The sequence below is a fragment of the Microchirus variegatus genome (genome assembly GCF_963457635.1).
Source record: "Microchirus variegatus genome assembly, chromosome: 18".
Taxonomy (NCBI): domain Eukaryota; kingdom Metazoa; phylum Chordata; class Actinopteri; order Pleuronectiformes; family Soleidae; genus Microchirus; species Microchirus variegatus.
In genome coordinates, this window is record NC_139819.1 from 17908634 (window position 1) to 17934992 (window position 26359).

Consider the following 26359-nt stretch of genomic DNA (forward strand, 5'->3'; position numbering starts at 1 on the left):
TTAGCCTACAGCAGTGTTGTCATAATTCAGGAAATGAAACAGTTTACATGTATTTTACTATAAATACTGCTATTGTTCTGCACCTTAGGTCAGGATTGGTTATTCTCTTCTTTTTTTTAAAAAAAACAACCAAAAAATAATCTCTGGAGTGCATTTGGGATATAATATTCCACTCTGTGATTTTTATATCACCTTACTTTGAAAGTCAAGTTTTTTTAAATATGATGAAGCATTGAAACAAGCTTGTTGTTCTTATCATTTGAATTTCTGCCAAATTCTGTCAAACTTTTGTGAAGTTTTGTCAATAAATGATCTCATCTCATGTTTTTGTACATTTGTGTTTAACTTTTTGGTGAACTGACACATGTGCACTGATACTGTGAGGTTAGTCACGTTTACGCCTGTGACGATGGTGGACAGATGATCAATGACAGTTGCTGTTACCACATTCTTCCATCTGAATTCACTCTGTTTCTCATCAAAGAGATCACTTCCATTAAGATGACATTTTCATGGTCAAACCACATCCTTTGAGCTGAACACATAAAGACAAGTGTGAGTTTCAGTGTGTCTCAGCACAGCAAAGACAGAGAGTTGAAATGTTCCACCTGGGGGGTTTCACTCGTTTTTCCTGCATTGTTCTCCTCATTGTCTGGTCAAGTAAGTATATACACAGTATATATATAATTAATTAGCACAATGTAGTCAATGCTGCAGGTTTTGTCCTGTTTGCTAATTAATCTGTTGTCTTCATCCTTTGTTTTTGTCGTAGGTCATGGTTCTGAGATCATTAATGGAAATGAAGTTGAGCCTCACTCAATGCCTTTCATGGCTCTGATTCACAAACCGCTCTGTGGAGGGGTGCTGATCCATCCATCCTGGGTCCTGACAGCTGCACATTGTGCTGAGTAAGAACAAAAATAATCACAAGATAATATTTTGCCAACACTATTCAAGACAGTGGTTAACATTGGTATACCTCACAGTAAGAAGTTATCCATGTGTGTTGGCTGTAGGTGTGAATGTGAGGGTGAATGGGAGGTGAATGTTTCTGTATGCTGTCCCTGTGGTAGCCTCCTGACCTGTCCACTTATACCCTGCGAGTCTACTAAACTAAACAACTAAATTGTAACTGATTCTTCAGCTGAGGTGTATTAAAGGTACAATGTGTAGTATTTATGGGTTTATATAACCCAAAATCCACTTTTGTATACATATTATGTGCTCCTGCATTGTCTAGTCGCTGTATAATAGTTTTTGTTTCATTTTCGTAGTGTTTCAAAAAGTCATGTAAAATAACATGACTGCGGACCGCGGTTGCATAGCCACTGTTAGCAGCAAGACGCCATGTTTCTACCGGAGCCTGTAAGGACAAACGCGAGAGAACAAAACAAGCGTCTCTTTACTTGTAGCGGAAGTCCCGCCTCCACTCTCTCCGCTTCGTCTTCTACAGCCGCGGTAGCTCGCCCTCTCCCTCGCCTCACAAACCTCATCTGCTGACACGGAGAAAGACAACGAGGACGACATTTGACCAGCTGCGGATACCGTAGCGCTCAGGGAAGGGAGGGGGTGAGCAGAGCAGCAGGTCTTTGTTGTAAATTTCAGCCTCTCCTCTAGATGGCACTATAAACTACTTATTTCCCCTTTAAAAGTGAATTTAACACTCTCAATCATCGTCTACTGCGTTATCCTCCCCATGAAGGTCACAGTGGGCTGGTGCCGATTCCAGTTGCCGTAGGGTGAAAGACGGGTTACACCCTGGATGGGTCAGCCAACACACAGGGACAAACAGTGTGACCTGTAACTTTAATTATTATATAAGTCATATTACAGTGATTATCATATGATAATAATTGCAGTTGAATCTACATATTATTTACCTGTAAATTCTGTGAACTATACTTGTGAATTGAACGCTATGCTGTGTTGTTTTGTTTTGTTTTTTTAGCCACGGCAGAATTAAAGAGGTGTGGCTGGGTGTACACTCCATCAAAGCTGCTGAAAAGAAAGCCAAGCAGAAAGTTAATAAGCAATATCCTCATCCCTGCTATAACAGAACAGAGAGGGTCAATGACCTCATGCTGCTCAAGGTAAACTTTACTGCAGCTGTGATGATGAAGAATGGATGATGAAAGTGGCTTATGATGAATGAGAAACCATTTTCTCAACGATGCCATTCAAAGCTATTTTATTTGAGTTAACATTCAGACAGTTGCTTGTCTCATTCATCTCCTCAGTTTATCACAAATATTAAGATTATTTTAAAGGTGAAACATGGGAAATATTGTGAATTATTTTAATGTGTTTATTCTATTGTATTCTATTATTTTCTATTCTATTCTATATCCGGAATATGGAAATACGGACTTTTATTTGGTTAAATTTAGTGTGTCGCGATAGCCGACAATTGACAGTGAAAGTTTTAACATGAATTATCACATGATGAGAGGAGACACCAAGGTGATAATATCAGCCTGTAAAAACATTGTATACATATATGTGTGTGTGTATATATATGTATATATATATACATATGTGTGTATATATGTATGTATGTATGTGTATATATATATGTATATATATACACTGTTAATATATATATATTTATGTATATGAAAGAAATAGATTTCTTTCATATAGCACCTTTAATCGTTCATCCCCAGCTGCAGTGGTTCAACATGCAGATGTTCTCACAGACACCACTTTGTTCATGTAATGTATTTTATTATTATTATTATCATTATTATTATTGTTTTTATCATTTCAGCTTCAAAAAAAGGTGAAGGAAACTGACACAGTAAAGTGTCTCAAGTTGAGTGAAGCTGCCAAAGACCCAGAACCTGGCACCAAATGTACGGTGGCTGGATGGGGCGTAACAGAAGCTAAGAAAACATCAGATGTCCTGAGGTCAGTCACTGTGACTGTGGTCGACAGGAGGACGTGCAACACTCCTGAATATTACAACTACAACCCTATTATCACCAAGGGCATGATATGTGCTGGTTCAGATGGTACAAATGTTGCTGATACATGCAACGTAAGTTACAGGGAATGTTTTACAGGAAATAAACTGCCATTCTTCACATCTGTGACTGTATTTTTAATCTCTGCAGGGGGATTCAGGAGGCCCGCTGTTGTACAACAAACAGCTGATTGGAGTCACTTGTTTTGGTGGCAACCCGTGTGCCGCCAAAAAAAAACCTGGCGTGTACACTTTCCTTTCAGAGGAACAACTCTCCTGGATCCAAAAGACGATGAAGAAATCTGATACATGAGCCACTGTTAAGGAGTTTCTATTTGCCTCCGAGGTAACCAGTTTGATTGCTTAGACTTTGTGTGATATATCCACTTTCCCTACTCATATATAATAGAGGGGGGCTTCTGCTGCAGTAAAAACAGGCAACGTCAAAGCATTAACATCACAGCAAATCATCACAGTGACCACAAGTCTTTGTATATTGAACTCCCAACAGGAAACAAGCAACATGTCTCAATATTGGAAATGTGCCTTTATTTGAAGACTGAAAATGACATTACAGATGAATACTGCACATACAAAAACTGGGAAATTGTGGTTTCGTTGAAAGCAAAAGGAATTTATGCTATATAATAACACACAGATTGCTTTATTTTGTTTTTCAATGTAAATTTTTTAAATTTGTTTTCATATATTCTGCTTTTAACAGAAGATGTACATATATATCAAGAATCAATAAATGTACTATGTGTAACTGTTATTGCATCTTTGTTTAATGTAGCACAATGTAGAGCTCCCCCCACAGTTGGTAAACGGAGTTGCTTCTTACAACTGTGATAAAATATACTTGTATATCACAGTAATATGTGCATTTGTGAACACTGACTTCTCCTGCTACTTAATTTCAGTATAGACATGCACTACTTAAGGGACACTTAAGTGTTAACTTAAGTTTGAATTAACTGCAGCTTGTTGTTTTCAGGTGAGTCATGACAGCGTTGAAAGAATCGCTGAATTGGGGTAAAAGAAAGAAGAGGAAATCCATGGTGTTGAAGACAGAGTGACCAGTATTGTACAGCTTGATGAAACAAAGTGCCTCTTCTTACATCGGGTGAATCTCTGCAGTGATGGCTAGAAAATGTCACACAGCTGTTGAGACATTCATGGCTTTTTCTCATGATGTCAAGTTAAAGCTTATTTTGAGAAGTTACCATGGTGAACCCACTCCTTCCAGACACGCAGCTATTCAGTGTCATGTTCAGCTTCAGATACTGAAAAAATTGTGAAAAATAAGTGATTTTTGCGGAGGTGCATTTATTAAATACATTTACAATCAAACTATGACTGTGTTGTTACCTTTGAGATGCTCAGTCAGCAGGTATTTCAAATCCCTGAGAGCATGGCTGAGATTGTCCAGCCGGTGCTGCAGGTGGAAGTTTTCTTCTCTCAGAGAGTGAATGGTGTCGTGGAGCTCATAGGCTAAAGTGCAGTGCAACAACACAGGAATCAACCAAAGCACAGTGCTGACCTGCAAGTGAAACAACATTGTAGTTTGTTCGTCACAGCCCAGTTCAGTCTGCAGCTCCACAATGTTCCAATTTCTGGTGGAAATGTTTGTGTTATTCAAGAGCTATTTTGATTTCTGTGTCAGAATCGATTCAGTGATGAGTATCTAAATGGGGCCTGGAATGCTCTTTACTTCACCAGCCACTTAAATTATCCATAATTCTTTTGTGAGAGACATAGAGTGAGCTGTTTTAGAGTTCATTTGCAATTTGTAAGGAAAATATCACGTTATTAAGCCTAATAATTGTGGCCTGTAATGCGAATCAAAATGACAGAACAGTAGAGGAAAGACATTTAACCACATTTAACCACCAGTGGAAACAATCAGACACACAAACACAGTGCTGACTTATTATTTCCACTATTCAAGTTGATACAACAAACCAATCAGAGATTAGCTGCCTATTTTGCATTGCTTTTGTAAATGAGAGTTTTCATTCTTAATTATAATTTCTGGCCCTTGAATGTAAAAAGTAAAAAGGTTTGTAGTATGTATTGTGTCTTAATTAAACTACACCATGCTTAAATACCGTAAAATAAAATAAAAATAATCTAAAAATAAAGTTACAAGTTAAATTAAACTAAGACTCATGTTGGTAGAATCTGTGAATTAATTTCAATTAAATTAACAACTCCAGATGGAAGGCTGTCATTACTATCGCATTAAAAGTAGTTAATGTATAATAAATATTATGTCGTTATTGCGTTATATGTTTGTGTCTTCGCCGGAAGTGATTATGGAGACTGTCATCATGTTCCGGGTTGATTACTGGTCACTGAAGCTCGAAGATGGCGACTCACATGTCGAGCTGTAGGAGCTTGTGTTTACGCTGGGGTCGTGTTCACAGGTAACATTTACACTACGTGTTTAACAGAAACGTGGAAAATCTAGTGTCACATTCGCTTCGTTCCTCCAAAGTATCTGAGTTCTTAGCACGCGACGTTAGCTCACTCAGTTAGCATGATGCTAACAGTCTGGGCTAATGTTGCCTCATCACTTTTTGTCAAATTAAGGTTTCATCTTCTTATAGTCAATTATTATGTAAACACTTTATAGAATGGTTAGATATAACATACAGGGTTGTTACTGCTATAAATGATAATGATATTATTTTATGCTGTAATGTTGAACACGAAATTGGATATAATGGTTCATGTTTTGCTTATTTTAGCTAAATCTTTCATCCACAAGACAACATTTACATAGAAATCTATACAAAGTCCCTGGAATCAATGATATATAAATTTGCCAGAGACCTTTATAAAAAAAACTACTACTCAATAATGGAGTACTCTTCTTTTTTTTTTTTGCTCTCCTTTAATTTGACAACAATACAAGTTTTTTATGTTATTTCAAGTTGTTGTACATGTTTCACTATTTGTCGAGGCACATGGGCTTATATTGATTGGTAAATTACATTATGTAATAGATGTTAAAAACCTTTTTAAAATGGTATCCCCTTATAGTCACAATTAATTTGTCTTAAAGTATTAAAAAAAATACTCTTCCAGATACTGTACATTAGTGTTTCGATGGGTGAAATGTTAATTGGAATTAATTAGAATTAGTTATCTGGGTGTGTTTCAAAGCTGTATCAGATTTCTGTAGTTTTAATAGTGCTTGGTTGTATGTGTGTTTAATTATTATTCAATTAATGTCTCATAAAGTGTGGACTAATCAGAGACGCCTCTCTGAAAACAACGCTTTTTTTATTAAAACCCTACAGTGACACTGTGCAACATTTTATTACATTTAAAATGGCAGCTTCTTCAAGGCAACATTCAAATTGCAAACATGGGATTGGAATTTGGCACGACAAAGACCGTTTGTCAAAAAATGGTTGCTTATATTGCCATTAGAATAAAGGCTTAATAAGTAAATGAAAAGTAATTATAATTGAGGCTAGTTGCTGTTTCCACATCTACCTGATGTTAAAGTATTGCTTTTTTTCCTGAAGGTTTGGGATCACATCTGACAGGAAGTACAGCAGTGGGAGCAGATACCCAAACATCTCCCTCTCCACACCATTGCCTGGCATCCCCAAACCAGTGTTTGCGTCTTTGGACGGTCATGAAAAATATGAGACCAGAATAACGACTCTAGAAAATGGCCTCAAAGTTGCCTCACAAAACAAGTTTGGTCAATTCTGCACAGTGGGAAGTAAGTTGCAGGAGTGACAAATTATGTTTGTATCCAGTCATGTTGTGATTTAAATGTGGATGTTTTTTCTTCTGTCTTTTGTAGTTTTAGTAAATTCTGGATCCAGATATGAAGCTAAATATCCAAGTGGAATAGCACATTTCCTAGAGAAGCTAGCCTTTTCTGTAAGTATCTTCCCCTTTGAGACTTAAACAAGCTCAACTCTGTTATTTGTTGTTTGGATTGACTGCTAAATGTCATTAGGAAGTATCTTGGTGCAATAGAAGTGCTGCATAACAACAGAGAAAATTTTGTTTTCCCAACTTAGCATTAATGTAGTTGCAACAACTTGATAAATACTGTTAAATAAAATGAGGAGTGTAAAGATTGTTTGGTGTGATTTGGTCCTGTGCACATTGAGAGTCACTGTGGCACAGTATAAAACAAAAGTGAAAACATTGACATACACCAATTCATGCATTTTGAAAGAGATATTTTTATATTTTATTGTATTGAAACAATTTGTATATATCATGGTAGATTGTTTTTTTTTTTAAGTCCACAGCTCAGTATGGGAGTAAAGATGAAATCCTGCTGACACTAGAAAAGCACGGAGGAATATGTGACTGTCAAACCTCAAGGTATGAGATCTTTCACTTATGTCAGTGTTTGAAAGTCCAACATGTGAGTAGAACATATGTTCTGAGTAATGCAGCCTTTTGTTTTACTGTGCAGAGACACCACCATGTATGCAGTGTCTGCTGAAGTGAAGGGTCTGGACACAGTGGTCAGTCTTCTCTCTGATGCTGTGCTACAGCCCCGCCTGCTGGGTGAGTCATGCGTGAAATGACACATGAGTGATTGACTCCTCCGCAGTCTTCATGATGAGATATTTTTTTTTACACAGATGAAGAGATTGAGATGACCAAAATGGTGGTACGCTTTGAGCTGGAGGATCTGAATATGAGGCCGGACCCTGAACCTTTACTCACCGAAATGATCCACGCTGTGAGTTAAATGTGATTTAGACACCAACACTGACATAAGTGCTGAAGCTTAACATAATGGAAACATTTTTTTATTGGTAACTGATCAAATCAGTTAATTGGTTGATTAAATAGCTATCAAAAAAAATCGAAAATCTGTTTTTAATTGATTAGACAAGATATGCCTTTATTGTCTCCCTTCGGATAACTAGGACAACTAGCAGTTGTCTAAGCTGTTATCAGTAAACTATGGAAGCAAATTTGTGCCATTATCCAAATTAAAATGCATTAACAGAAATGCTTTTTCATTTTCAAAATGCAGCTGCATTTTTTGACTCATGAATAAAATTAATAATCGATATTCCAAACTGCATTTTAATTTTCAACTTCTAGACTGCTTGTTCTGTGCCTTAATTAAAAGACAAAGCAAAAGAAAAAGAAATGCTTTTTCGTTTTCATGTTCGCATGCAAAAAGTGTCTCATAATTCAAATGAGTTCACAATACGGATGAGCGCAGGATAGTGACATCACTGGCCACGCCCCTTGTTCTTCTAATCGGGCTGAGCATAGATATTTAAGGTATAGATGTCCTATGGCGGAGTGTCAAACGACAGTATTGGCCAGCAGCGTGGACGACACATCTACCCTTTTCTATATCTTTGGTGCTGAGGAGGTGTTATGCGTGGTATCGCCACTTCGCCAGACTGCCAACGACTGATTGACCAGAGTGCCGTCACAGGAAAAAAGAAGTCGTACACAACGGTAGATCAGTTAAAACTAACCTAACAATCCCAAAAATGTGGGTTAATCACCAACAATTACAGGGGGAAACGTCTAAAATCTCACTAAGGAGTCTGGTGCGTTTAGGGACAGCTTTGCTGATTGTGACCAGCTGCATAGACGCTGCAGCTGTGTGTGTTTGTGTCACACGGAGTCTGCGCTCCAGAGAACTCCGACACAAGGATCGAGCCAAACAATAATGCTGAACTGTAGATCGCTAAAAACTACTTTAACAATCCTAAAAATGTGGGTTAATCTCCGACAATTACCAGGGAAATTTCTGACATCTCTATATTTAACCGAGAAGTCTGGTCTGCGATGGTCCTCCACTCGTTTGAGTGGCTGTGTGTGGCAGAGCCAGAACAAGGGGAGCGGCCAGTGACGTCTCTATCCTGCGCTGCTCCGTATTGCAAACTCATATGAATTATGAAACACTTTTTGCAGCAAACATGAAAAAGCATTTCTCTGTTTGCTTTGTCTTTTAATTAAGGCACAGAATAAGCAGTCTAGAAGTTGAAAATTAAAATTCAGTTTGGAATATTGATTATGAAAAATATTCCAAATATGAAAAAGCATTTCTGTTAATGCATTTTATTTTGGATAATGGCACAAATTTGCTTCCATAGTAAACTACATACACAGCCACAAGTATAATGGTACAATGAAAACCCACATCAAGAGTTCAAACCAACTGTGAGATTTGATTTTTAAATTTGGCAATTAGCTTCTCAGCATCACATTAAGATGTCAGTAGAGCTAAAAGTTGGAATTTATTTAAACTAGTGCATTGCCTGTAGGAAGTATGTGCTGTGGAAATCCAGAGTGAATTGGGTTACTGATAGTGTATTCATGGTGTGACTATCACCAAAGTGAGAGCTATGCACCTATCCTGAGACACGGGGTGGAGATCCCCGGAAACCTGTCCCCTTGGAAACAGTGAAGGGCTGCGATACACTTCGTACGTAAATGAATTCAAAAATCAAAGATGCACACCATTGGGCCATGCTCAACCCATATCCAAAATCTTAGATCGATCTGACTAACAGTTAGGGATGGGGCCGATCTGATCCAGTATCGTTCCGATACAACTAGAAATGTCCGATCCGATATGTCTGTGCAGTCTGCTGAAATGTCTCCACAAGTGATTCCCTGACTGCTCTGGACTGAGGCGTGTCTCAATGAGACGCGGAGTAAAGGCCACATTATACTTCTCCGACTGTGTAATGCGTTACCACAGAGACCCCTCGAGCCTTCATACTTCTTTGTCGGGGTGACGGATATGCACTGCAATTTCCCGCCCAATCAGTAGGGGTCGCTACGCAAGGTTGTTGTGCTTTTGGCTATAGTGAGCAATGGCGTCCAAGAGAGAAAGACTGTCGTTGTTGAAACAGTGGCCGTTTCTCACTTTTCTGTCACGGAACACAGTTTTAAGATAATTTGTAGCGAGAAATTAGCCATTTAGAGTCTAAACATGTGCTGTGTGTATTAAGATATGACGTATTTATAGTTCGGCGGTGATCAGCTCTGTCTCTGTGGACGCTAGGTGTGCACTGTGGCCGGCACAGAGCAGCGGTATCTCGGCCTGTCCTGAGGACCAATCGCAGCCCTTGCCGTCTCCATTGGCCCTTGACGGAGTGACCGACACTTAAAAATTATGTCGTGCAGTCGGAGACGACACAGAGGCTCTCCGACAGGCTCTCCATCGACGCAGAGGACTCTGCGTAATCTACGTAGAGCACTTTACACAGGAGTATAAATTGGGCTATATGATGCATGACTCCGCCTTCAGGTAATCCATTCCACAGTTTACAGCCAGCTCACAGGCGAGCATGATTGACAAGGAGTTAACCAGGAAAATCAGCTCCGCTGCAGGTCCTCGGCAGCCGCAGTAATCCCAGCCGTCACCATTATAAAACTTTTGCTCGGTGCATCCCTACTTACGGTCAGCGAGATATTCCCGTCACAGACACAACTAGTTTTATAGATAGATGAGGTGCTTTTTATGTTTGAACCAGTGTGTGACTGTTGCTTGTTTTGTTTCCAGGCTGCCTACAGAGACAACACAGTGGGACTTCCACGCTTTTGTCCTGTGGCTAACGTAGAAAAGATCAACAAAAAACTGCTGCAAAACTACCTGCGTACCTACTACTGTCCTGAGCGCATGGTGCTGGCTGGAGTGGGCATCGAGCATGAGCAGCTGGTTGAGTGTGCCAGGAAATACCTGCTGGATGTGAAGCCAGTGTGGGGAACGAGCACTGTGTCCAGAGTGGACCTGTCTGTAGCACAGTACACAGGTGGCATTGTCAAGGTAATTCAGCAGCTTAATTGTTACACATTTGGTCCTGAATGTTTTCCTCAGCTCACGTTTATCTGGAAAAGAGCTTCAAAAAGACAGAATCATGGGATGTAAAGTTTTTTTTTTTGCTTAAACCTGTACAAACTACTTTTTTGGTCACTGTTTTGAACATGAAAGTGACAAATTAGTTTTAACCTGTCACCTATTGGTTAATTTGCAAAGTTAAAATCAAAGTTTGATGAATATAAGCCCAGTGTTTCCTGGGGAAAGTATGTGGCTTTTTGATTGATACATGCTCCACTAACCCTAAATCGTCAGTTATTCACTAACTGTTGCTACGTTTACACGAGCACGATCATGGAATTCTGGGTAGCAGTAGCATTTAGGTTGGTGCACGGACTTTTTACATGTTTGCATTTGCAAATACAGCTCCAATAGTATGTAGAGGAGTGGAGAGGTGTTAGGGCCAGACTGTGTCACCGTCGGCATCGCCGGTTTTGGGTTCGACCTGGGCAGACTACTGTCTGGTGGGAGAACTTTGAGAATGAGGTTATTGTCCCATAGGAGTGGCGTGAGAATTTTAGGATGACGCGATCATCGCTTCTGTCACTTGAATAGTTACGTCCATACATCGAGGGTCAGAGGTCAGTCGTTGTTGTTGTTGTCGATGAGGATTCTGATTGGCTTGTACGGTTTTCTTCTTCTTCCTATACTGCAGTTATGATGGCTCTGGACAGCATATTTATGCGGGTTAATATAAACGGAAACTTTTTGGAAAACGATAATGTGTGCACAAAGTTATTTTGGAAAACCGATGGAGGAAAATATCAGTTTTTAAAAATATCCAGCTAGTTTAAACGTAGCCTGTGTTTACCTGCTCTCTGGTGTTGAGCAAGTTGTTTACTGCAGGTTTTCACTTTAACAGCAGTCAGACAATCTCTGAGTTTTTGGTTTCAGAACAGGTGATAACACTTAGTTCAATCAACTATCAAGGATGCTCCACTATAATAACAATAATAATAATAATGCATTATATTTGAAGGCGCCTTTCAAGACACTCAAGGTCACCGAGTGTCTTGAAAGGCATATATGGATTATATCACAGTGTATATATATATGTATATATATATATATGTATATATATATGTATATATATATATATGTATATATATATATATGTATATATGTATATACTCATCTTAAGTATATAAAATATAGTATATAAAAAGTAAACTTCAAGTATACTGCCTCAGTTTTAGTATAAAATACATATACTTGTAGTACACTTGAATAAACTACTTCTTTCTAAGGGAGGATCTGCACCGCGACATCAAAAACCAGAGTTTTTCCTCATCTCAGGGTGAACTAACTCAGTTTTCACTAAACCTGCTTTCTGAACCGGGCCCCTGGTCCTGTGGAGCCACTGTCCTGCAGGTGTTTCCCTGCTCCAGCACACCTGATTCAAATAAATGGGTCGTTATCAGGCTTGAGCAGAGCTTAGTGACGGGCTTACCATTTGAATCAGGTGTGTTTGAGCAGGGAAACAGGACCAGTGGCCTCATGACAAAGGTTGCGTACGCACAAAAACGTGGCATACGTTCTTTTCCACGCTCACATTCAGATGTATGAAACGTGATATGACTGTGGAAATGTGCGGTGCCCACGTGCGGGCGTGGACAGGGAGGAGTTTGGCACCTCTGCATGTGCGCTCAATTCCACATTGATTTGGGATGTACAAAGGAAACATCTTGGATCCATGCGTACGCACACTTTGATACATCTGAATTTATTTGTGCGTACATCAGTTTCTGGGTTTTGGCGTACGCCAAGTTTTAGTAGGAAATCCACGCAAGTCTTTGTACATGAGGCCCCAGAAGTGAGAACCTATGCTCTAAAGCTTTGTAAAGCAAAGGATGGCTGTTGATACTCCTTCACCGTCTGTTTTAACCGTCTTCTAGACAACTCTTTACTAAAACCTCTGTCATTTCACTCTGCTTCACTTCAGCACAGCACATGTCCACATGTTGTTACATGACCTCCATGCGTTTTTAAGCTCCTACTGCATATTTTAAAGGTGATATTTACTTTAAAATGCAATATTTTTTTAGGCGAAAGAAAAAAATTCATTTATGCTGTGTTCCATGTGCATTTACTCTGACACATTGACATCTACAGTGAAACTTACACATCTGGCGGAATCTCACAAGTGTTATATTTTGATACCAAGTTAATCCACATAGAGCTTGTAACTGCAGAGATTTACTCTATTTAGTTTGGGCATGTCATTTTCGAACAGGGACTCCAAAAAGAGGGTCAGGGAAGAAGAGGTTAACTACAGTATTTTTGAGAAAGAAATTCACTGTCATAAGAAAATGATCTGAATGCTGCTGTAGTTAATTATGTGATATAATAGCATTGTCTTTTTATCTGACAGATGGAGAAGGACATGTCAGACGTGAGCCTTGGCCCCACCCCGATCCCAGAGCTCACCCACATCATGATCGGCCTGGAGACCTGCTCCTTCCTGGTGTGTGTTTGTGGTTCCTCGATTTAATCGGTTATGTGATTCATGTAAAAATATAAAATAAAGTGTTTCTTTTTAATAGGAAGACGACTTTATCCCATTTGCTGTGCTCAACATGATGATGGGTGGAGGAGGCTCCTTTTCAGCGGGAGGACCTGGGAAAGGCATGTTCACCCGTCTGTACCTGAACGTGCTCAACAGGTGAACAGCTGAAGGGCCACTTTTTCATTAATACAACTGCAGACAACAGGATGTATCAGTTGTTACTAATTTAGCGTTCATTGTTTTGTGCAGGCATCACTGGATGTACAACGCCACCTCCTACCATCATAGCTACGAGGACAGCGGCCTGTTGTGTATCCACGCTAGTGCTGATCCCAGACAGGTTGGTGCAACGCTAGGACATCTGCAGGTTTTGAAACGTTAGATGTAGTTTCTGCTGAAAGGTTCCAACTTAAATAGTTTTCATTGGTTTATACATGCACCTGTTTTATCCTCTTAAAGCTCAGATCTGTAACTTGTTTTCTAAACTTATATTAATCCTCTTCACTTACCAATAGCCATCAATAAGTATAATTGTCTGGGAAGACTGTTGTCCTTGCGTTGTTGTATAAGGCAGCGAAAAGGTGCAGCCAAAATTCAGTTTTTAACATTTTTGCTATTTATTTACTTTTCCTAATTTCTTGTGACGTATGAGTGAATATTCTGACTTTAATGTCTAGTGGTTCAGTTTGAATTCTTTATGTTTATATCCAGGTGCGAGAAATGGTGGAAATAATAACCAGAGAATTCATCCAGATGGCTGGAAACGCAGGAGAGGTAATGTGGTCATCACAGATTCACAGACTCATTAGTTATTCTTACATGATTCATATTCTAACAAGCGTTTTCTCTTCTCACCTCTCTGTCCAGATGGAGCTGGAGAGAGCAAAGACTCAGCTCAAGTCCATGTTGATGATGAACCTGGAGTCACGGCCGGTTATTTTTGAGGATGTCGGTCGGCAGGTTCTCTCCACAGGAAAGAGAAAACTGCCACATGAACTCTGTGACCTAATAAGTGAGTATTGAATGAAACAAATACATATTTGTATTTTTATTGTGGTTTTTTTGGGGGGGGGGGTTTAAATGAAATGAAATTTAAAGACATATTTGGTTGGTGGTTTTGATTTGAACTGCTATAAACTATAATTTCCAGCCAACGTGACGGCCAGCGATATTAAAAGAGTGACCACGAAGATGCTGCGCAGTAAGCCTGCAGTGGCCGCTCTGGGAGACCTGACTGAGCTGCCGTCATACGAGCACATCCAGGCCGCACTGTCCAGCAAGGACGGCCGCCTGCCGCGCATGTATCGTCTGTTCCGATAGAGCCACGCCCACCGCGGCCACTCAGCCCATATGAACTGAAAAATAGAAGATTACGCTTATGTTCCCTCCCATCACGCAGCTGGACACGGCTCAGTCAGGGAGGACGCAACATCCCCAACACTGGGGGATTTAAAAAGAAACTGTCAAAAGCATATACAGTTGGAGTATATGTATTGACTGTTGGTGGCCAGGAAGCCATGTTTCAATATTTACTCATGTCTTTGCAGGAGATGGGTTTTAAAGGGATTTTTCAGCCCAAGCCACCACGTTTTGTTTTTAAACAGTGAAATGTTTGTCAGAGAGACAGATGAGGTCATAACGCTGGTACCGTCAGTTTTCAAACCTTCAGCTCCTTCAATTTCACACCTCACACTTTCTTTTCATCCAGAGCAAATGTAACTATTTATACAACGGCACTTGGTAATCTGCCTTTACTGGCACAAGAGATACAAGACACAGCACTCCTTTATTCAATAATTATGAAGAAATATGTATGGTCAACTTTCAGAGGGAAGCCAGTTTGTGTCCCAGACTGAAAACATGGTTTTTGTCACAGACGTCTCCTGTAGAGACTCAAACCTGATTCTGTGCGTTTGTGTCCGTGTGTGTGTGTTGTTACCCTTGTAAATTCCAATAAACTTTAAGGAGATCATTTACAGGCCGAGTTCAAGTCTGACAAGTCATTCACAATCTGGCACAAAGGAAGGTGAGATGTGGGCTGGTGCTCTGATCCTGGGTCTTATTTCCAGTCTGAATTTTAGTTGCATAATAAATAGTTGTAAAATAATAAATATTAGCATTGTCTTGTGTTTTAACATGCTGATGATTAAGTAAAAAAGCTGCAATTGTGATAGCACATTATGATAATGGCATACAAATATACCATCAAATATTTCTTCACTTCAACAGCAGAAATGTACTCGTACATACACAGTATCTGGTCTGAGAGGTTTACAACTGCCAGGTAAAACATTTTAAATGACTTATTACCATTATTTTAGTGGCTTCTCCCTATTTCTCCTATGTCTGTGACATGCTTTGGTCAACATACCATAAGGATGAAGCACCACAGCAGTTCAATCACCCTGCCTGTTCAGAATGCTCTGTTAAGTAATATTTATTTAGGTCCACCATAAAAAAAAGGAAAACGAAACTTAAGGGACAGGAAATGACATTAGCCACAGAGGCTACGGGGAGCTAACAGCAGTTGGCATTTGGAAAAGTGATCATTTGCAGGCTCTAGCAGGCACATTGCTGTTATATATATCATGTATCCACTGGACAGATAAATCCTCTGAGGCTGGAAGTTTGTGTAGGACTCTGTGCTGCACTGTGGAGCCAAGAATATAACTTTTCATGGACTTCCGGTTTTTGGATACCATTGCCAGCACTTTCGCGTGTTTTACAGACAAATCGGAGAGCCGCGAGACAACCGTTCCAGGAATTTAGTGCATTGTGACAATGTCCCAATGAGTGCGGAAGTCAACATTGCGTCTTTTATCTCCTGTACTTAGACTGAGGAGGACCACCAAAAACATGAGTAAGTCATCTTTTTTCACACTTTGCCGACTGACCCCCAGAGTCCCAAATATAAGGATTTAAATGATTAAAAAGTTGATTTTTGATAATATGGGACCTTGTTCAAAGTTGTTCATTTACTGTGTAAAAAATTTTTTAATAATCTAAATGAATTAAGAGTTCACTTAAAAGAAAAATGTTTATTAAAGACTGTAAGGTTACAGGTTAACATAAAAAAAAAATAAAGATAGAAGGTCCTGAGGAAAGACGAGACCCACAGGCACTTCATGTGGAGCATTACTGCTCTTGATGCTGGAAATGCAGCTTCATTAATATGTAACATATACAGTACATGGATACATTCTAATGTTTAGGAGTTTACACAGCGGTAAGGCAATAAGTTAAAATTAGCTGCAGAAGATCACTTGGCCTAATGAGAGAACATTAATGACAGGCTGTAACAGTATAAATATAAGTCTATTTTACACAAAGTTTACTTCCTCAATATAAACTGTCACACACTCCCTGAAATTCAACAATACCATGGAACACCTCCAGACTGCAGTGCTGTTATCTTTATAACTATACATTTGACTTTGTTTATCTAAAAGTGCTTCAAAACAAGTGTGAACATTTTCCAGAAATAATCTGGATTGAATCAAACAAAGAGTGAGTTTCACACATAAATGCGGAAAATGTGAATGGAACTGACCGAACACTATAAAATAAATGAATATGTTGGCTTTCTAGTCATTCCATGAACATAAGATTCTTGTTTATCACTTTAAAATGTTCATTTGTACCCAATCTTTGATAATAAAATTTAGTTTAAAGCAGTTTTTCAAGTTTAATTGACCTAAATGACTTAAAATGCACCTAAATGTTTGCTGCCGTTTCATGTGATGTTCTCCGTTATGAAAACAAATCACAACAAAGATGATCAAACACTGTGTTTCGTGATGCTATTACAATATCTATATAATATTATAATATTAATAGCAAAGTTAAAATGGACACTCAGCCTGCAGGGTTACATCAGTGTACGTTGCATCACGTGACTGTCTCACCAGGTGGCTGAATATATAAAGGTCAGACTGCTGTGTCTCTCTGACCTTAAGGTCCCTGCACTCAAGTGCAGCCAGCTGCAGGAAACAGTGTAGTTCCTCACAATGTCCAACAGAGGGCGCACTCTGCTCAGTCGTCACAACCAGGCACGTCAATGCTGGTTTTCCTTTTGGTCGTTTTTCCACCTGCCTGTTTGTGGAACAGTGTTGAACCAGTCCAGCCTGTTCTGGATCAGAGTCCACTTTAAGAGATGGAGCAGATGGTACTGCTGCTGTGGTTCTTCATCGCTTCCCTCCTCTTCAGCTCTCTGGTGATCCTTCTTCTGATGCCCTCCAGGTACAAGCCTCGGTCAAACTGTCCCGCACCCAGAGGAATACTGACACACACACACACAAACGCACACACACGGGCAAATACAGTATAGATGTTAAAGATGATGTTTTTGTGTAGTATTTCCAAAAAAGAAAAACTTCAGCTATCAAGTTAAGGAGGGTAGAAGATACAAATTCTAATCAGGTCATCATGTGAATGTTTGTGTCACATCCTGTAAAAATGAAACCCTGTCTGTGACTCACTTGTCTCTGCCTGGCCGCAGTTTGACCTGGAAGACCCCGATGACGGGCCGATGGTCTGAGGTCTTGATGTTGGAGCAGCTGGTGTACTTGACCACCTTTATGTCATCAGCCTGTCTGTTCCTGAACACGATCCTGTCCTGTGAACACAAACAGAGATCCAGTTAGTGCAGCTCAACACTGTTCATGTGTGACAAGAACATTCAACACTTTTCTTCTTACTGTGTATGAAGGCGTCCTCTGTTTGGAGGTCGTGTCGTAGATTTCGCAGCCAATGTCAAATTTGTACGTTGGGTTGAAATGTATCGGTGCCTCTTGGAATCCTTTGAAGACTGCCCCTGGAGAAACAGGTGTGAGAATTCATCGAATGCAAAAAGCTTCTGGACACGTGTTCACTCCTCAGATATGAGCGTACCGTCCTTCATCTCCTTGGAGAGCTGATCATGCTCCAACAGTGAGCCCATGTCTCCACCCTCTGTGCGACTCATTATGGCCTCCACGTCACTGCGCTCCTTACTCAGCCGGAAGTTAAAATCTCCAAACCAGAAGACCTGGTCAAATCTTGTGGTGACGTCAGCTGCGATCACAAATGAGATCTTGATGATATCAACATCACAGCTTTAATCTAAACTTAATAACGAGACCAAAGCTGGGACAAAGACAGAAGGAAATCCTATCATTTCAGAGTGTGGTCTTACATGGCGTTGAGCGGTAGGGGTTGGTGTCTGGAAGGCCTTTTGGAAGAGCCAGAGCCTCAATGATTTTGTTGTAATCAAGGATTCTCTCGTAAACTTTGGCGTCTCCAGCTGGAAAAAGAATGAAAGACACGTTTAAAAGCATTTATGGTGAGTGTCATCGCTGATAAATGCTTCTTATTGCATGTGCAGACAGTGTTATTTCACCTCCATTCAACATTATGGCCCCATTACATTAAAACACATTTTCATCGGGCTGCAGTTGCAGCCACTTGATGCTTGTTAAGACAAACCACTGCTTCAGCCTCTGCAGCCTCACTCACACACACAGATTTCTACTCACAGGTAAAATGGGACGTGATGAAGAGGAAGGACGTGCCGAAGAAGGTAAAGGCGATTCCCACGGCCCCTTTGGTCTTAATCTGCGAGATGATTCTGGTTGTGACTGTAGCGTGCTCCACTTCTGAGTGAGTCAACAAAACAAAACGTAATTATACACATGGATTACTGTTGAACGACTGGGTTATTGGTTATTATTCATTACAGATAATCCAATGTGTATTTCCTGCGTGGCATTGGGACTAACCTGAGCAGAACCAGATGAGGTCTCTCCTGACAAATACAGTGAGATACAAAACACCATGTGACGCAGCATACAGCATGACGTAATAAGGTCCCAGTGTCTCCTGAAGACGTGTCTCCCACTCTCTCCTGCACACACGGTCATAATGTATTGACAGCCTTGAATTATCCACCAGAATTGTGTTTTAAAAAGCATAACTTACCTGTCAGGACAACCCTCCTGAACCCCAATAATATAAAAGTCCTGTGCAATATCAGAGTCTGTTGGAAGGAGGAGGTCATCTAAGTTGAGAGGCAGCCCCTGCCAAAGACAGAAACCTGGTTAGAGCTCAGCTGTGGGATGCTGCTGCAGCACCTGGATCTCCTTGTACCTTTTCTCCCTGCATGTTCCATGTGGTGATGTAGACACCCAACCTCCTGTCAGGGAAGTAGCGGTCGAGCTCCTCAGCTCCGAGCAGGGCGCCGCTTCCCATCACGCTGCCCTCCAGAAAGCTCCTAGAAGATAGTTAGCACTTTCAGTAGCAGCCAGAATTAAGTGTATCTCCATTTTTCTGTCCATAAAGAAGTTTAAAACCACAATAAACTGGTTTGGCCTTTCTCTGGACTCATTTTATCTTTTCAGTTAAAACATGATCAGAGCTCACATTGACACACTACTGACAAAGTAACCTCGTAAATTACTATAAGAAAATTATTTTACAACATACATAGATCCACTTCTAATATGGCCTGTTTTGTGTTCTCACTTGTGGAGCTTAGACACCTTTGACATAGATTGTTAACTAAAAGCCTTATGACACCAGAATGGTACAAAAATCCTTCAAACCCAGCCTGGGCAAAACTGCACTTTTATTATCTACATGGTCTGCTATGCCCACTGTACCTGTTCCTCACATCCTGAGGTCTGATGGGGCTAAGCACACTGTAGGTGGACCTCAGGGAGTTGACAGAGGCACTGTCTGACCCCATGTTCTCCAGAAGCCGGCTGTCGCTCAGGTTTCGGTGCAGTCTCTCCCCGAGCTTCTCTCTGGCCAGCACAGCATAATCCAAACAATCCCTGTCAATCCTATTAGCGGCCCTTAAAGTGGCTGAGACAAAGTTCTTCTCCAGAGTGGGCAGTGGCCCTGAAGGTTGCACTGGGGACAGTCGCAACTTGGCAGGCCTCACCCCGAGGTCTTTGGGCTCGCTATGCTGGCTGTGGCTCATTTCATACTGAGACAGACTATTTCCTCTCCGCTGGAAGACTGGGGAGAGCGGTCTCACACTGGAGTCCTGGTTTTTGATGGTAGCAGCACCATCACGAGCTGGGACCATTCGATCATCTTTAAGTGAGTCTGTAGAGGAGCCAGTCTCAACCGGGTCACTCAAACTCTCCTGGCTGTTCCTCAGCGTCATGTTTTGCACCATCTCCTCAACAGAGCCACTTCTGATGGACTTTGACTGCCTGGGGAGTAAGGGAGGCCGAGGTTTGTATGAAATGACTTCTCCCTCACCATTTTTAGCTGTGATTTTGGCAGCAACGTTGTGTTCCTTGCAGGGTTTGACATCTGCTAAGGAGGCTTTGAGTGGCCTGTTGCTGTCATTAACAACTGCATCCTGTTTGTCAGGAGCTTCACAGTGCTGATCCAGGCTGCCATTCACTCCATTCTCAGTCATCCTCTTGTCATGTCTGAGACCAGCTGTGGTCGGGTGGATGGATCTCACTCATTGCATTGGAACACACACCTAAAGATGTGGAGCACAAAATAATTCAGTAAAATGCCTTCAACCAAATCTGCTGATCCAGAAATTCCTTGTTTGGTCTCAGGTTATGCAGATGAAGACATTCTTGTGTTTTTGTGTATAACAAACATAGTAAGAAGGACTTATATTCAAATAAAAAAAGCAAGGACTGTCAGGTATGGAGAGAAATCTGTCATTCTCTTAATTTCTGGGGCTTTCAACCACATAATAATGTCATTACTGCTTTATTCCAACTTCTGCTTCAAAATAGTATGTTTATAAGTGTGCATCCAGCTTAGAAAAATTGAGAATTTTGACATTTCCATAGAGATAATAAAGTGTTATATAAGTTGAATTATAATTAAACATAGAATAAATAAAAAGGATGTACATGAGTTAAATTTTAGGTGAGTGAAAACACTTTAAATTGAATTAATTATCACATAACTCAAGAATCAGACGCTTTAGATCTGAGGCATCGTTCAGTTTTGTTTACCGATTTATAACCATAGTAACAAAAAGGCGAATCTGTAACTTGTTTAAACTTACACAGATATCACCACTCTGGAGCTTCAATGAAGGACACATTACCTGTTTGCAGGTTAGCGTAAAACCAAAACTAGCAGCGGCGGCTAAATCATGTTAACCTTGTCCAGGCAACAAACAACAAGAAGAAAAAACAGTTTTCCATACACGTACATGTGAAATGATGCATTATATTGTGCTCACTACGCTGTCATCGGCCACAAGGTAAATGTACAAACACACGCAAATAAACTTTATGAGCTACAAACACATATAGTTCCTATAGGCTAATATGGATAAGCTAAATCGTAGCAGGTTAGCTAAGCTCACGTTTGAAGCAGACGTTTGTACAGTTTATTTAATAAGTCTGATAATGAAAGTCGCTGTCGTGTGTGGTAGTTTACGTGTTAACATAGTGAATGGAATTACCTCTTGTGAACTGGCGTTTGTTCCCGGTGCGGCTTATTTCATAAGCTAGTTCTACCTCGACTTCCTTAGCAACGTTTGACAACACAGATTTAGTAACTAAGACAAGAGAGACACACAGAGCACGAAGACGCGTCACAGCGCCATCCTGTGCTGAGAAGTGGAACTGCGCACTTACGCCAATTGAAAAATAAAAACATATTTTACTAAGTCATAATTATGACATACCAATTCACAATGATGAGATACCAAATAATATCAACCCTTCCACTTTGTACTGCTTTATTATACTCCACAGGAGGGTCAGCTGTAAGTCATATTTATGATGTAATATAGTAATGAGTCATGATTATGAGATACTACTTCATAATAATGAGATTATAAATCACAATAATGAGATGCTATGGTAACGAGATGCTATAATAATGAGTCATATGAGATACTAATTAATAATATTGAGATACTAAGTCATAATATTGAGATACTAAGTCATAATAATGAGATATCAAATCATAATATTGAGATACTAAGTCATAATATTGAAATACTAAGTCATAATAATGAGATACTAAGTCATAATATTGAGATACTAAGTCATAATATTGAGATACTAAGTCATAATATTGAGATACTAAGTCATAATATTGAAATACTAAGTCATAATAATGAGATACTAAGTCATAATAATGAGATACTAAGTCATAATAATGAGATACTAAGTAATTATATTGAGATACTAAGTCATAATTTCATATAGTATCTCATTATTATGACGTAGCATCTCATACTTATGCAATATAATCTCAAAATAATGACTTACTATCTCGTAATAATGACTTAGTGTCTCATAATTATGACTCTAGTATGTATTTTATCTTTCCCCATGTGGCAGAAACGGGCTTCCATACATATAACGTTTGCTTTGTACTGTATCTTCATTATCATCTATGCTAAAAAAACAAAAAACAATAGCCATTAGAAAGGTCACATCTGTGATATTTTAATAGGTGATTGATTCACTGAAGGGCTCAAAGAAAGTATATTTTTTGCACCAAAGACTTGTACAGTTGAAATGAGGTCATTTGGATCCATTGATTCATATTGGTCTTGACAGAAGTCAAATATGGACAGAAGTCTGTGAGCAGCATTATTTGAAACATCTGAAACAACATTATTTATGTTTTTAACTCACCATCTTACTGATTTGTATTTTCTTTACATGGAATGCAGTCAAGCTTAAAATAACTGACTAGAATGATGTTTTTGTCATACACAGATTTAGCTGTGTATTGTGTAATGTTATTTTTGTCATGTTTAGGGTAATGTCAACATTCTTCTCTCTGCGTTACAACATGCTTACATCTGTGACTTTAAATGTCATGAAAAATCAAACAATAGAAAACATGTTTTTGCTGACAATGTCACCGTCAAACAACAATGCCAAGGTGCGACTGGTGATTGTTAACCCTTTCACGAGTTCTGTGTGCCCCCAGAAGTGGTCCATATTCTGCACATTTCCATGGCACCGCTGCTGGGTCAGGGGGTTTTAGACAAAGGGCTCGCTCTGTGGGGCAGGTATAAAAGAGGAGGGTTAAACCAGGCAGAGTACAGTTTTGTGCAAGAGCAACCACAGCAGACACCCAGAGTCCAGCAAAATGACTTCCAGTGGAATGAACATGATGAGCAGGGTGAGTTTACTTACTGTTCTTGCTGCTTTACCTGTCACCAAATTGTAAAAAGTTAAAAATGGGAAATTCAAATGTTTTTCGATGTGTTATTTATGTATGGTTTATTTATTACTGGACAGATTACCCTACATGGCTTCTATGAAAACATTACACAGAAAACTAGTTTGCAAATATACATTCAATGTTTCCCAATCCTGGTCTTCAGGGAACACTGGCCTGCCATGTTTTAGATGTTACCCTGCTCCTGATTCAAATAACCCTCATCGTCAAGCTCTGCAGAAGCCTGATAATGAACTTTTGTCTTTTTTAATTTTTTTTAATGTGTTTAATGTTAAAATTAAAAACATTTTGTTTCAAATTTTGTCATATTGTTCCGAAAAAATTTAATGTTTCAGCAAATATATATATATATTTTACTCTTTTTTCCCCCCAAAAAATTAATGTTTTATCTGAATCGGGTGTTTTTGGAGCAGGGTAACATCTAAAACATGGCAGGGCAGTGTTCCCTGAGGACCAGGTTTGGGAAACACTACAATAACAGCTACCACTGTTTTTTCAGTCTATAATTTATTAATTGGTTATATGTCTGACATTTATTGATGTATCTTTGTTTGATTTTGAGCTCCACTGTTCTTCATATATGTATTGCATTGTTCTGTTCTATATTCATAGTGCAGGTTTGATCTTCATCATGTCATGTATACGCTGCATATAGTATCTCTAACCAAAGCCTCTCTGCCTCTGTCTCCTCAGATCACCTTCTACGAGGACAGGAACTTCCAGGGTCGTTCCTATGAGTGCATGAGCGACTGTCCCGACATGTCCTCCTACCTGAGCAGGTGCCACTCCTGCAGGGTGGAGAGGGGCTGCTTCATGGTGTACGACCGCTCCAACTACATGGGCAACCAGTACTTCATGAAGAGGGGCGAGTACGCCGACTACATGAGCATGATGGGCATGAGCGACTGGATCAAGTCCTGCCGCATGATCCCCATGGTAAGACCTCACACCTGGCTCGATGTCCTGTAGATGACGTGTGTGCTTAGCTTTAGAGTAAACCTCTGTCATGTCCTGCACACCACAGCACAGAGGATCCTACAGGATGAAGATCTACGAGAGGGAGAACTACGGAGGCCAGATGCACGAGATGATGGACGACTGTGACAGTGTCATGGATCGTTACCGCATGTCCAACTGCATGTCCTGCAACGTGATGGACGGCCACTGGCTCATGTATGAGCAGCCCCACTACAGGGGCAGGATGATGTACATGAGGCCCGGCGAGTACAGGAACTTCAATAACTTCGGCATGAGCGGCATGAGGTTCATGAGCATGAGGCGCATCAACGAGTCCTGGTATTAGACTCTTTGCACTGAATAAAACTGTCCTAACCTATTCTGAGCATTCATGGTCTTTACTTCACATTTAAGAGATGGTCCGTGTCTTTCATTCACATCAGCTTCTCCAATCTCCTGGATTGTTTTCAGCTATTTTCAGTTGTTGTTGGGCAGAATATATTCAATTGTCAGTTGTATTTATTGCACTGCCCATTTTACAGTATATTTATGAGGACAAGTGCAATTTACTTTGTGCAATAAGGTATGCCCATAATGTGCTATAAGCACTTCATAATTCATACTTTAACTTTTTATATTTGTAATATATATATATATATATATATAATTTATATATTTCTGGATTAGTTCTGAAAGAGTTAGTACGAAAAAGGATTTGTGTATAGCTTTTTTTTTAATCCTTTATCTTTTTTTTTTTTTTTTAAACTTCTTTTTATTATTTTGCAGAGAACAATCTCAAATGCAGAGTACAGAACAATATTACCATACGACAATTGGATAGAATCTGCTAAAATGAGGACAAAACAATCCCCTCCCACCCTCCCCTTCTCGGTACACTCCCCCAGCACATTACAAAAAAAAAATTGAGATAAACAGAGTGTGGAAAGACAGCTTTAAATGAGAAAACAAAACAAAACAAAACAATACAAAACAAATAAATTAAAAAATAAAACATTTTAGAAGATAAAACGTATCATAAAGTGACCTTAGCGTACAATGTTAAGTTAATTTGCAGAGTACAGAACAATATTACCATACGACAATTGGATAGAATCTGCTAAAATGAGGACAAAACAATCCCATCCCACCCTCCCCTTCTCGGTACACTCCCCCAGCACATTACAAAAAAAATTTGAGATAAACAGAGTGTGGAAAGACAGCTTTAAATGAGAAAACGAAACAAAACAAAACAAAATAAAACAGACAAAACAAATAAATTAAAAAATAAAACATTTTAGAAGATAAAACGTATCATAAAGTGACCTTAGCGTACAATGTTAAGTTAATTTATCCATTCAGTCTGGTGTAAATGTAAATTGTGTGTCATTATTAATCCTTTATCTTTAATATAGAATCTCGTGTTTGCTCCTAACTAAATGCCATTGTACTTATGTGCAGTGACAATAAAATTAAGTTATATTTTTCTTGACATTGATGTACAGAGAATCTACAGAGAATTAGAAATGCTCAGCTTTTAAATCAACACCATGTCTGTGACTATATCAATTAGGACGATTAGGTTGGTTGCAATGTGCAACACCACCACTATTTTCACCAATTTGTCCACACTTGCTAAAGAGTTAGTACGGAAAAGGATTTAGAAAGTCTGAAAATTTGAATTTAATCTTAGAATTCAGATTCAAATCTCTAAAACACTGTTTTATTTGACTTTTTTACATTTTTGGCCCAAATCCTCTTTACTAAATGAGGAAAAGTAGCTGTAAAATCCAGAAGATAAACTAAAGTATTCTGTTGTGTTAACTCCAGCAGGATGAATATTAAAAAAAAGAATGTTGAATAAATAAAATACGAATATCAGAAATGTGAGGGTTGAATTCAGTGTGCTTGGATCCAA

At 39.5% G+C, this 26359-nt stretch overlaps 4 protein-coding genes across 4 annotated transcripts; 3 read left to right on the forward strand and 1 right to left on the reverse strand.

The window, feature by feature from the left end:
* Positions 1-599: 599 nt before the first annotated feature.
* LOC310939804 (granzyme A-like) lies at positions 600-3275 on the forward strand (the record flags this gene model as incomplete). The annotated part of the gene is made up of 5 exons (XM_083904648.1): positions 600-660; positions 773-908; positions 1949-2090; positions 2768-3037; positions 3114-3275. The coding sequence occupies 5 exons, from the start codon at positions 600-602 to the stop codon at positions 3273-3275; spliced, it is 771 nt and encodes a 256-aa protein (XP_083760774.1).
* A 2017-nt stretch (positions 3276-5292) lies between these two features.
* pmpca (peptidase, mitochondrial processing subunit alpha) lies at positions 5293-15260 on the forward strand. The gene is made up of 13 exons (XM_083904506.1): positions 5293-5391; positions 6502-6704; positions 6789-6868; positions 7242-7324; positions 7419-7513; positions 7591-7691; positions 10494-10757; positions 13180-13272; positions 13352-13470; positions 13564-13654; positions 14026-14088; positions 14182-14326; positions 14465-15260. The coding sequence occupies exons 1-13, from the start codon at positions 5333-5335 to the stop codon at positions 14632-14634; spliced, it is 1566 nt and encodes a 521-aa protein (XP_083760632.1). The 5' UTR covers positions 5293-5332; the 3' UTR covers positions 14635-15260.
* A 2200-nt stretch (positions 15261-17460) lies between these two features.
* On the reverse strand, positions 17461-20722 carry inpp5e (inositol polyphosphate-5-phosphatase E; the record flags this gene model as incomplete). Its single annotated transcript, XM_083905290.1, has 10 exons — positions 17461-17593; positions 17793-17929; positions 18012-18127; positions 18205-18366; positions 18488-18595; positions 18828-18947; positions 19071-19195; positions 19270-19367; positions 19438-19561; positions 19950-20722. The coding sequence occupies 10 exons, from the start codon at positions 20720-20722 to the stop codon at positions 17461-17463; spliced, it is 1896 nt and encodes a 631-aa protein (XP_083761416.1).
* Positions 20723-23394: 2672 nt separating this feature from the next.
* Positions 23395-24790, forward strand: LOC310939716 (gamma-crystallin M2-like; the record flags this gene model as incomplete). Its single annotated transcript, XM_083904532.1, has 3 exons — positions 23395-23427; positions 24181-24423; positions 24512-24790. The coding sequence occupies 3 exons, from the start codon at positions 23395-23397 to the stop codon at positions 24788-24790; spliced, it is 555 nt and encodes a 184-aa protein (XP_083760658.1).
* Between the last annotated feature and the right edge of the window lie 1569 nt (positions 24791-26359).